General features: G+C 33.5%; 1 protein-coding gene across 1 annotated transcript; it reads right to left on the minus strand.

Moving 5' to 3' along the window:
- Positions 1-9,829: 9,829 nt before the first annotated feature.
- Positions 9,830-12,301, minus strand: LOC111406147. The gene is made up of 3 exons (XM_023035373.1): positions 11,490-12,301; positions 10,380-10,468; positions 9,830-10,292 (listed from the first exon to the last, which is right to left on the minus strand). Exons 1-3 carry the CDS (start codon positions 12,231-12,233, stop codon positions 10,178-10,180), a joined length of 948 nt encoding a protein of 315 aa, XP_022891141.1. The 5' UTR covers positions 12,234-12,301; the 3' UTR covers positions 9,830-10,177.
- Between the last annotated feature and the right edge of the window lie 908 nt (positions 12,302-13,209).

Below are 13,209 nucleotides of genomic sequence, written 5' to 3' on the forward strand. Positions count from 1 at the left end.
TTATGTTTGTAGTGTAGTAACCTTTTGATATAGATATTAAAAAAAACCGTTTATATCCAAAAAATGATAATAGACCTTAGTCAAGTAATAGATGGATCATGATAATAGACGCTAGTCAAGTAATAGACAGAAGCGACCAAGATCCTTCCCAAACATAAATCAAAACATGTTTATCTTACATTGATCAGTATCATAAGCACTTCTTGTTTTTCATAGCTCAATCAAATTGCACAAAATTGTTCATAGAAAGTAGGGGAAAAGATAACTAAAACCTATATAGGCTCAATAGTATTTTTTAATGGATACTACTACTACATGAATTGGTTTTCTCTGTCCCATTTTGTAAATTTTTTGGGTCAAATATGGGTATTTGGTGCAAAATGTCCATATCGTTTACCTTCATTATGCAAATCGCCCTTATCATTTCAATTTTAGCATTTATATTGACTTTTTCTTGTGTAAAAAATTGTCACTGCCTATTTTCACCATTAAAGTAATTCCGAATGAGTAATTTACCCCCTTATTTAAATAATTAAATAGAAAAGAAATAATAATACAAAAAAAAGATTTAATTGTAATCAAACTCCTAAAAATTTTAAATAGTGCTAACATGTCCCATCAATTTAAAATATAATAGCCAAAAATTTCGACATCCAAAAAAATAGCTAAATTCCGGCATAGTGCTATTGTGCAATGAGAAGAATGGGTGGTGGCTGATGGCAACGTGTGAAATTGGATGTGGAAGAAGAACCATTTTATTAGTTTTTGTCCCCCCCCCCCCCCCTCACCCTAACTTTTTTATACTTTTAAGTCTCTTTCTTATTATTTGTGGTGGTAGGGGAGGAGGAGGGTAGGGGATGGGGATAGAGGTAGGTTAGGTAGGGTTAATTTGGAAGATGGAATATTTTTTTGTTTTGTTAATATGTTTTAAATTGTTTTACACGAGACTCTTTTGTACTTTTTAAAAAATTTGGAGCTCTAGTTACAATTATTGTTATTATTATATTTTTTTTCTTCTTTTCTATTTATTTATTTAAAGTGAAGGATAAATAGTCATTTTACAATACTTTAATGGAGAAAATATACAATAAAAACCATTGCATAAAGAAATATCAATCTGAGGGTCTGAATACCAAAATTAAAATAATATGAATGATTTTGAGCATTGAATGCAAATGATAGAAACGTTTTGCACCAATTACCCGTATTGGATAGAAAGAATTGATTAAATAATATGGATAGTACTAACTCAGCATAAAGGAAGTCACATTGAATTAGATTATTCTAAACACTCTTAAATAGAAGAAGCGCTTTAATAAAAGAGGAAATTTCATCATCTACATCAAATATAATAAAAATTCTATTTTTACAAGACATTATTTTTTTCCAAATGACGTAGCGAAAGAAAGAAATTCAAGCGAAAACTTTAAGAACAAGCAATTTGGAATCCACTAAATAATAAAGAAAATAAACTCACGAATTTATTAATGAAAATATAATTAAAAAACGAGCTAAACCCTTCTTTATAAGGGTTTATATGAAAACGTAGTTTAGAACAACTAGAGGTAATGAAAAAAAAGTTTAATCAAACTAGAATTGTAAAAAAAAAATGAAAAAAGCGAATTGACAAAAATAGCGCTAAAACTTTAAAAATCAGTTTTCGAGGCCTAAACGAACTCGAACGGCCGAAATTCAACGTACATCACAACGATCCAAAATCAAAATGATTTATTTCTACTAGTACTCTTTTTTCAATATAACCCTTATGTCCCTTCCACTTCCGAAGAACTCAACCCCGAGTTATAATCTGGATACAAAGGCTTATCATCTTTATGAAACTCATACAAATTTGCCACATTGAATGTACGAGAAATACCCATAGACTCTGGCAAATCAATAATGTGGGCATTGTTGTTAATCCGTTTAAGCACTTTGAAAGGCTCATACATTCTTGGTTTCAGCTTATTGTAAGTACCAGTGGGAAATCTCTCTTTTCTAAAAAAAACCATCACCGAATCCCCTTCCTGAAATTGTTTATACCGTCTATGTGAATCTGCTGCTGCCTTATACTTTGCATTAATTCTCTCTAACTTCTGTTTTACCTCATCACAAACCGCTATCACTTCCTCTGCCAGATGTTCAGCAACAACACCTTTATTATCACCTTTAGGCAATTTCACCAAATCCACCACATGGTAAGGCACCTCTGTATACACAAAAGCAAACGAAGACTTGCATGTAGCAGTATGAACTACACTTTGTACGCGAACTCCACTTGAGGTAGTGCAAGATCCCACTGATTTGGTTTATCTTAATAAACACTTCGAACCATGTTACTAAGAGTACGGTTAGTAACCTTAGTCTGTCCATCAATTTGAGGATGGGCAGTGTTGCTTCGATTCAAATTGGTTCCAAACAACTTCCATAAGGTAATCTAAAAGTGCCCCAAAAATTTTGTATCTAGGTCTGATGTGATAGACTTGGGAACTCCATGTAATCTAACAATCTCCCTAAGAGTTTGGCAATATGTGACGCATCTGAAGTCTTCCGACAAGCTATGAAGTGCACCATTTTGGAAAACTTGTCAACCACCACAAAAACAGAATCTACCCCCCATTGAGTACGAGGTAATCCCAAAACAAAGTTCATAGCCAGATCTTGACATATGCCTTGAAAGACAGGAAGTGGCATGTACAACCCAGTATTCTGTACTTGACCCTTTGACACCTGACAAGTATAACACTTTTTGACTATAATTCCAACATCCCGCTTCAACTGTGGCCAATAATACCTAGCCTCCAAACTAGCTATTGTCTTATCATGCCCTAAGTGTCCACTTAGACCTCCACCATATAGATCTCGAATCAATTTTTCATGTAGAGATGAAACAAGGAATACAAAGCTGGTTGCCTTTAAATAGATACCCTTCACTAATATAGAAATCCACCATTGATTTTCGATTCACACACTTATTCCAAATCTCCTTAAAGTCAGGATCATCTGCATATAGCTCTTTTAAGCACTCAAAACCAACATTTTCCTGTAATAATGTGATCAATAAGGAAGCTCTCCGACTTAGTGCATCTGCAACTCTATTGTACTTCCAGATTTATGCTTAATTACAAAAGGAAATTTCTGAAGAAAAGTCACCCACCGAGCATGCATCCTGCTGATGTGTTTCTAACTATGAATGAATTTCAAGGCTTGGTGATCAGTGAACAACACAAACTCATTTTGTACCAGGTAGTGTTCCCATTGCTTTAAAGTCCTAACAACTGTATAGAATTCTTGCTCATAGGTACTCCTCTTCTGCCTGACATCACTTAACTTTTCTGAAAAGAAAGTCACGGGTCTCTTGGTAGAACAAAGTGAACGAAAGATGCAATGACGTTGTCCCTCCTCCTTAGGTGATAAAAGGATTCGTTGCAGTACCAAAGTAAGTCTTTCTACTCCTTCCTCCGTAGCAAACTCTACTCCCGCGTACTCATCCTCCTCATCTATTGCCTCCGGTTCTACGAAATTGACATGTTTTCTCTCAGGATAGTTATTGGAACGATGACCAGGCTTTTGACATCTATAGCAAATTTCTCCCGTGGGCTTAGCGTACCGATTCGTAATCTGAGGTGCTTCCTGAGTTTGACTCCTGTTCCCAAACCGACCATTGTTGTCTACTTTACATCTGTTAGGATTGCCTGGGGCTTGTTGTGGGGCCTTGCCTTTGTCTAAAGGGGTGGATGATGATGATTCGATAGGTAAAGGCCTTATGTATGAAACCATTCTCTTATCAGATTCCATTATCTCCGCTTTCATCACCATGTTAATGGCTTCCTGCAAAGTCCAAATATTCTGCATCCCAATTCTATCTTGAATGGCTACCTTCAAACCACTGGTATACCTGGCTACCTTTTGATTTTCAAATTCTGAAAAATTATTCCGTTCCACCAATCGCATAAATTCATCGGTGTAGTCCGACACTGTACGATTCCCCTGTATGCATCCCAGGCACATTCGATATAAAATCTATTCATAATCTACAGGTAAAAACTGTTCCATCAAAGACTGCTTCATCTTTCTCCAAGTTCGAATCTGACACTTTCCCTATCTCCTTTGAGCATTCTGCAATTGATCCCACCATATTGCTACCACAGATTTCAAACGGAATGCCACCATCTTAACCATCTTGTCCTCTGAAACATCCATAATTTCAAAGAATCTCTCAATCTCCACCAACCAATTCAAGAAGTCCTCGATCTTCATGTTTCCAAAGAACGGAGGAATGTCTGCTCTGATCCGATAATCTTCAAAGGTATTTCGATTAGGATGATGCGGCGGTACTTCGATCTTCTCCTCCGACTCTGATTCACTGTCTTTTACTACACGCCTTTTGTTATTTTCTCTACGAACTACATGCTCATCCACTCGCTCATTATTGATTGCCCGTTGTTCATTCTGTCCATTGTTTTCAGCACCCCGTAGAAACAATTGATGAATTTCTCCGATCTGAGTAGTGAGATCATCAATTCGTTGATTTGTTGCATCTGAATCTACCCTAGTAACTGGTATATCACCCATGTTTATGAATCAAAGATATAGAGACGGAAAAGCCGATTCTTATACCACTTGACGCAGTGAAAGAAAGGAATTCAAGCGAAAACTTTAAAAACAAACAATTTGAAATCCACCAAATAATGAAGAAAATAAACTCACGAATTTATTAATAAAAAGATAATTAAAAAAAACGAGCTAAGCCCTTATTTGTAAGGGTTTACATGGAAACGTAGTTTAGAACAACTAAAAGTAATGAAAAAGAAGTTTAATCAAACTAGAATTGTAAAAATAAATAAATGAATGAATGAAAAAAAAAGGGAAAAAAATGAATTGACAAAAATAACCCTAAACCTTTAAAAATCAGTTTGCGAGGCTTAAACGAACTCAAATGGCCGAAATTCAACGTACATCATAGCGATCCGGAATTAAGATGATTTATTTCTACTAGTACTCTTTTTCCAATAGGCTCCTTATGTCCTACATCACCAATGTACTACAAAATATGTAGTATAAACAAAAAGTGCAATATATACACTCAATCCCATAATTAAGACATCTAGAAGCTTAAATTAGTGTGCCAAACATGCCACATTTCCCCCCAATAATCCCCATTCCCAATCTACCGTTTCACCATTTCATCATTCAACCAAAAAATTCAAGAATCGAAAGCCAAAAATCTTCAATAAACTACAAGAAACATACAAATCGTATCTCAATCTTTTGTTTTCTCTTTATTTTTTGTTCTGAAAATTTTATAAGGAACTACAATATTCTCAGCATTCTGGGGTTTCTTATTTGTTGTACAAACCTTAATAGAGAACGATGAACACATCGTTCACACACCCTCTAGATGGAGACTCAAAGGATAGGTCGATCGACCTACTGATGTTCGAGGCTCACACAACACTGCAGTTGATTTTAAGAAGTCTGATATGAAGGAAAGTTCATGAGGTAGATGAAGCCTAAAGCTGTCAAGAAGAAGAAAATTGTTCAACTACATAAATCTAAGGCAAGTTAACTTTTATCTATCAAAAATCACTTCTTGAAAAATATATATATGTTTAACTACAAAATAAAATTAAATATTTAATCTTAAGGCTTGTCACTGTTTATCGTTTTATTAATGGCAGTATCCCCATATTAACATATTCATTTAGATGTTTACATATCAACAGTCCACGTAAGTTGTCTTTCCTGTCATGTAATCAAGATAAAGTCAGTTCAAGCATTCACAACGGACAATTATATGTAATGTTCACGCATGCCACAGTTGATGAAATTGTCACATGAAATGTAATCACTTACACGTACCGTGCACACATCACAATAATCTGAATAAACATGATTAATTTTATCTATGTCAATCCATGAATGTTAGTATGAACCTGTCTCGTTTGCAACTAGTATGAAGGAGAATATATTATATGGCAAAGAAGACGCTACTGGTGAAGAGATTAGAAATGCAATAGAACTTGCTAATTATGCTGCGAAATTCATTGATAAACTTCCTCAAGTGAATTATTCTTCATTTTATCTAATTCTTTCAGGTTTTCTTTTTGTATATGATTATTGATAAATTTTAATATCTTTGTTGCAAGGACTTGATACAATGGTGGGTGAACATGGAACTACACTATCTGGTGGTCAGAAGCAAAGACTTGAAATTGCTAGAGCTATTCTAAAAAATCCAAAAATCCTTCTTTTTAATCTTGACGATGCCACAGCTGATGAAAATTGTCCATTTTCTTGCTATTTGGCCTGTAAAAGTTGATTCGCATTTCACATGATATCATTAACTTAACTGTGATCATACAGAACTTCGTAACGAACTGCATCAGGAATACACGCCAAGGGATCTTGTTGCAAGGAGCATTAGGAAGAACAAGTATTTTAAGTGCACTACATCAGTCGTCATGAGCGTTGGAGTGAAAAATATCATCCATGCAAAATTTATTCATTGTAAAGATCACCACTACCAGCTATCGTCTGCATTTCAAGTGATACAATGCACAGGATCCCAAACTTTTTACAGCTCCCTATTGCATCAGTTTATGAAAACAGAAAATTGTTGTACTACCCCCACAATGCAAATGTTTAGATGTATACCATTGTCCTACAACCACATGAAAACTAGAAAATATGCAGATGACCACAAAGAGATCAAATGTCAACTTAATAACAAGGATATTTATACTGACATTTTGATACAAATCTCGTAGTTGGTGATGAACATATGATTACAAATCACATTGATCACAAAATCATATGAATCATGATTCAAAATTGATAAAAATATCTCAATAAAAAATGTACCATTCACCATGACACACTACAATACATATTACTATTCGATATATTTAAATAATGACATAAAAACTAATGATTGTTTGTAGTCATTAAATATGTCGTTCTTCTACTCTTTCATACGTGACTCAACATCAGACGCTGGTTATAAGTTCTCCTATTGTATCCCTTTCCCCCGCTCCTTCTACACATTGTCGGGTTCAATGTCTCCAACTTTGTTCGTCCCCTCGTCTTCCTTGGCCTTCCCGCCCGCCTCTTAGATTCAGGTGGAAAAAATATCATCTTGACAATGATCATTATTGAATTTCCACTGTGAAAGGTCTTCAAGTGGAACTATGCACCCAACGTAAGTATCAATAGACACTTTAATGTGTTATCTGAAGCAATATTTATATGGTTACTATCCTTTCTCGCCGATTACAGCAAACACGTGTGGACACGAAACTCCATCAAATTGAAACCTGTTGCATGTGTATTTCATTACCAGCAAGTCAACAATATACCATGTGTTCTCGTCCGACACTTGTACAGGAAATCGTTTGAAGATGAGACCTATGAAAAATGCAATTCAATTTTTAGCAACAATACGATGACAAAGATAATGTTTCTCCTTGTGAAATGTACAAATATACTATTTTTGGTCATGCCGGAAAAGACTATCAACCTTTATTGTTTCAACATGTTATTTCAAGCATTAAATCAAATAGTTTATGAGCAAAGCCTGAGAAGACTATCAAATGTCCAAAAACATCGTTATTTATTTCTTAACGAAAATGTTCAGAAAGATTATATCTTTGCCGAAAAAAGAGTAAACATACTTGTCACCGGCACGAGAGGAATTGGAGGTACAAGAAGTAGCAAATGCAAAATGATTTCATATTATATCCATTACAGTTAAAATATTTCCAAATTTATTTTTCCTAAGAAAAAAGAAACACTTTTTTCTTTTTGAATTTACCATTTCTTTTGCACTCTGGATTAATGACCGCAATTTCAGCCACTTTGAATGTCAGTTACATATGAATATTTTTAGAATTGTGAAGAACAGTAAATCTGGAAAAATTATACCCTCTATGTAGTATGTAATGGATTTAAAATAAGAAAGTAGTTTTTTTATGAAATGTTTTATAATTGATGGGTATATATGAATATTTCCCCTAATAAAATAGTTAAATGGGTCCAGTAGCAACTTTTAGGCCCCATTTGGTATTGCATTTTCACCTCAAAAAATAAATTTTTTGACTGTTATTTCATTATTTCAGTTATCATTTTTTACTTCTTCACTCACATGTGGCTCCCACTTTTCTCTCCAACAGTCAATCAAATGTCCAAAAACATCGTTATTTATTTCTTAACGAAAATGTTCAGAAAGATTATATCTTTGCCGAAAAAAGAGTAAACATCCTTGTCACCGGCACGAGAGGAATTGGAGGTACAAGAAGTAGCAAATGCAAAATGATTTCATATTATATCCATTACAGTTAAAATATTTCCAAATTTATTTTTCTTAAGAAAAAAGAAACACTTTTTTCTTTTTGAATTTACCATTTCTTTTGCACTCTGGATTAATGACCGCAATTTCAGCCACTTTGAATGTCAGTTACATATGAATATTTTTAGAATTGTGAAGAACAGTAAATCTGGAAAAATTATACCCTCTATGTAGTATGTAATGGATTTAAAATAAGAAAGTAGTTTTTTTATGAAATGTTTTATAATTGATGGGTATATATGAATATTTCCCCTAATAAAATAGTTAAATGGGTCCAGTAGCAACTTTTAGGCCCCATTTGGTATTGCATTTTCACCTCAAAAAATAAATTTTTTGACTGTTATTTCATTATTTCAGTTATCATTTTTTACTTCTTCACTCACATGTGGCTCCCACTTTTCTCTCCAACAGTCAAAAAATCAATTCTCAAAATTACTACCAAACGAGCCCTTAGATCTCAAAATCTCCTTTTAACTCTTCAAAAATCATGCCAAACAAGTCCTTAATCCCTAAAAGCATTAAGATTCTGGTGGAATACCTACATTTCGATCATTGTACTATATACGAAAGAGAACATATTTTTAAACAGAATAAAACTTGTTTACAATTATTATGAAAGATTACTTAAAAGTTTGACTTATCAGTTAATTCGAACAAAATACTCTCGCCAGAATCACCTGAACGGCTGTTAACTTAAGCATTTGATAATCAAGCTAAACTACGATTCTCTCTTTTTTGCAAAACTGGGATATTTAAGGTAAGCGAAAAACATGATGTTTGAATGTCAGTTACATATGAATATTTTTAGAATTGTGAAGAACAGTAAATCTGGAAAAATTATACCCTCTATGTAGTATGTAGTGGATTTAAAATAAGAAAGTAGTTTTTTTATGAAATGTTTTATAATTGATGGGTATATATGAATATTTCCCCTAATAAAATAGTTGAATGGGTCCAATAGCAACTTTTAGGCCCCATTTGGTATTGCATTTTCACCTCAAAATATAAATTTTTTGACTGTTATTTCATTATTTCAGTTGTCATTTTTTACTTCTTCACTCACATGTGGCCCCCACTTTTCTCTCCAACAGTCAAAAAATCAATTCTCAAAATTACTACCAAACGAGCCCTTAGATCTCAAAATCTCCTTTTAACTCTTCAAAAATCATGCCAAACAAGTCCTTAATCCCTAAAAGCATTAAGATTCTGGTGGAATACCTACATTTCGATCATTGTACTATATACGAAAGAGAACATATTTTTAAACAGAATAAAACTTGTTTACAATTATTATGAAAGATTACTTAAAAGTTTGACTTATCAGTTAATTCGAACAAAATACTCTCGCCAGAATCACCTGAACGGCCGTTAACTTAAGCATTTGATAATCAAGCTAAACTACGATTCTCTCTTTTTTGCAAAACTGGGATATTTAAGGTAAGCGAAAAACATGATACTATGCCTTCGTCATCAATCAACTTATAATAAAAAACTAAGTATTTGTCAATTGCATTGATATGAACTTCATTAGCTTACAAAAGGCCACTGACTTCCCATGTTATTGTTGACAGACAAGTTAGTTAAAATGCATCTTGATGTTGAATACTGAACACCTTTCCCTCCCTTCCCCTTCATGGGTTGCAGAGAGCAAAATAATTATAAAAATACAGAGACTAAGGCACAGGAAGAACATACACAATAAAGAATTCCTTAACTCTCTTAACAGTTTGCAAGCACCAGATTTGTGCTCATTCTCCAATCTTTCAGATGCTACTAGCTTACAACCCAGATGACTTCCAACTCCTTCCTCAGAACTTCCAAACAGCATACTTCTCAAGGTTTATTCTGTTTTGACTTCATACAGTTTTTGGTAATGCTTATTCCATTTTTCTTACTGGGGGGAATACTCTTAATAAGAATAACTGGCGTGCTTCCTTTTGCCGATTTCCTGGATAGCCAGCAATATTACCATTATAAGAGATAGGATTCTGATAGAACATGTCATGAGAAGAGAATGACTTAGAATGTGACTTACAAGTTCGCTTCCTTCTTTTTGAGAATCTTGCCGGCCGTGTCCAGAGCCCTTTCATGACCTTCCACTGATTTATTTGTCTGATAAGATACCTACACAAACAATGTACAATTAACCTCAAATAATTTTCTTTTTTCTAGACAAATGGAATTCAACAATACAGTAAAGGTTAAAGTAGTGCAAAATATAAAAGGGTCTATTTTTTCAGTTAGGCTAAGTAAGAACCTATCCTCTGTGACACTTCAGTTTTAACCTGTGACTAGACCATGTTCATATTTAGATCACATAAGTGTGGATTGAGAAATATCTCTAGAACATCTAAAAACAAACCCGAAATAGAGTCGGGGAAAATCCTAGGCAAACTATAATTTCAGGCCACAGGAGCTGGAATTTGACAAAAAATGTTAATATAAATCTAGAACATACAATTAAAGACACCATGTAGCCAGATGTACCCAATACAGTAAAGGTTAAAGTAGTGCAAAATATAAAAGGGTCTATTTTTTCAGTTAGGCTAAGTAAGAACCTATCCTCTGTGACGCTTCAGTTTTAACCTGTGACTAGACCATGTTCATATTTAGATCACACAAGTGTGGATTGAGAAATATCTCTAGAACATCTAAAAACAAACCCGAAATAGAGTCGGGGAAAATCCTAGGCAACTCAAAAGGCAAAACACTATAATTTCAGGCCACAGGAGCTGGAATTTGAAAAAAAATGTTAATATAAATCTAGAACATACAATTAAAGACACCATGTAGCCAGATCAAAGGACACCTTGTGTCATATAGTTAAACAAAACTATGTTCAACTCTGAAACCTCAAGAGACATAGTAACCATACAAAATATTACCAATTCACAGTCCTCAGGACATTATTTTTTATGTTAAATAGAAGATTAGACAACTATTATAAGGAGATTCCATACTGCCAGTGATCAAAGAGCTTCAATGTCCTAAGTGAAGAAGTAACCATAAAATTTGTGCTCTGCACATCCAATTAAGCAATTAGACAAACTACAAACTATATACTTAGATCAATGTATCATTATCACAAACAGAAATCATTCGATACATATTATCAATGTAATTAACATTAATTAATAAAACTTACTTCATTCAACTCGAACTCACGCTCTCGTCCACTTGCTTCCTTATCTACAACCTTCTGCTTCTTCTCCCCATCCAAGAAGCTTGCGCTCTGTTTCCTCTTCTTTTTACTACCCACATTCACACTTGAGCCCTTCTTATCGCGAACCTTCCACACATTCTTCTTCCTGTACAACAATTTCTCGAATTTCCACGACTTATAGCTCGTGTCTATAACAGTCACCTCAGTCAGCGAAAATCCTGACAAATTCCCTTTACTCGTATCACCTTCCTCTTCATTTCTTCTTAATACTAAATTCTCACTCGACTCCTTCACCCCAGCCACTTGACTGTTATCATCATCACTTCTTGACTCCTTCTCGGAATGCACGTTAATATTCTCATTAATGTCATTATTCGAAGGAATATAAATTCTAGGGTTTGACTGTTTTCGACAGGGTTTCTTGATTTTTGCAAAATTACCATTATTGGAGTCTCCATAATTGAAGAGGTCGAAGAGGACATTGGTCATTACATCAAACAATTGGTTATCCTCCTTCTGGATTCGATCGAAACCCGGGTCATTTTGGGATGGATTCGGGTCAGGGTTGTGATCCGGGATTGGATCTGGTTGTTTAAGGTCCGGCGAAGTCGGGTTGTTGAGGAAATTCTCAAGGTTGGAAGCGTCGCCGGAGGGGAACCCTCTGGAGGAACGAAGCCGTTCTAGCCAGTTTGGCCCGGATTTCCCCGCCGACACGGAGCAAACCATTGCTGCGTGGAGAGAGTATAAAATGGAAGCTGTCGATTTGGAACGTTTAAGGTCGGGGTCTGTAACAAATAGTCTTCCAAGACTCTAGTACATTATTTATTTTATTATTTTATTTTTTTCTCCTTTTTCGATTGGATGGGGATTAAATCAATAATTAATGGGACATTTGGTTTGCCGTTTCCATGCAGTTCACTAATTTAGTTTTCGAAAATGCTCAAAATGTGTTCGGTCACTTGTTTTCAAAAATATATTTTCGAAAGCAAGAAAAAATTTATAACTCAAAACGATTTTTTTTTTCGTTTTGAGTGTTTTTAGTTATAAAAAAAAACTCAAAATAGACAGTTTTCTGGTTTTTATTTATTTATTTATTTATTTTTAAGGGATGCTCAGTAGTACTTTTAAAACAGTAAATTCATCAGATTTAAAATATATATTATTTGTTAATATATTAGTATAAAATTATTATGCTTTACTAAATAATCAAATTAATTGAATAAATGTAATAAAATAATTTTTAAATATTTATTATTTTATTTTGTAGCAAGAAAAAATAGGAACTTCACCAAGTTTAAAATATATATTATCTGGTAATATATATTAGCATAAAATTATTATGTTTTACTAAATAATTAAATTAATTGAATAAATATTATAAAATAATTTCTAAACATTTAATATTTAATCTTTTATTTTTGTTGCAAGAAAAATAGTAAATTTATCAAGTTTAAAATATATATTATCTGGTAATATATTAACATAAAATTATTATGTTTTACTAAATAATCATTTTAATTGAATAAGTCTCATAAAATAATTTCTAAAAAATTTAAACTAAACACATTTTTCTAGTTTGCTGTTTTTAGAAATCATTTTTCAAAATGACAAACAAAACACATTATTTCAGGACATTCTATTCAATAAATTTGATTATTCAATAAGCAATGATATTCTACAAGGTGTCGTGACCATAATATTT

The sequence above is a fragment of the Olea europaea genome, chromosome 12, assembly GCF_002742605.1.
Source record: "Olea europaea var. sylvestris chromosome 12, O_europaea_v1, whole genome shotgun sequence".
NCBI lineage: Eukaryota > Viridiplantae > Streptophyta > Magnoliopsida > Lamiales > Oleaceae > Olea > Olea europaea.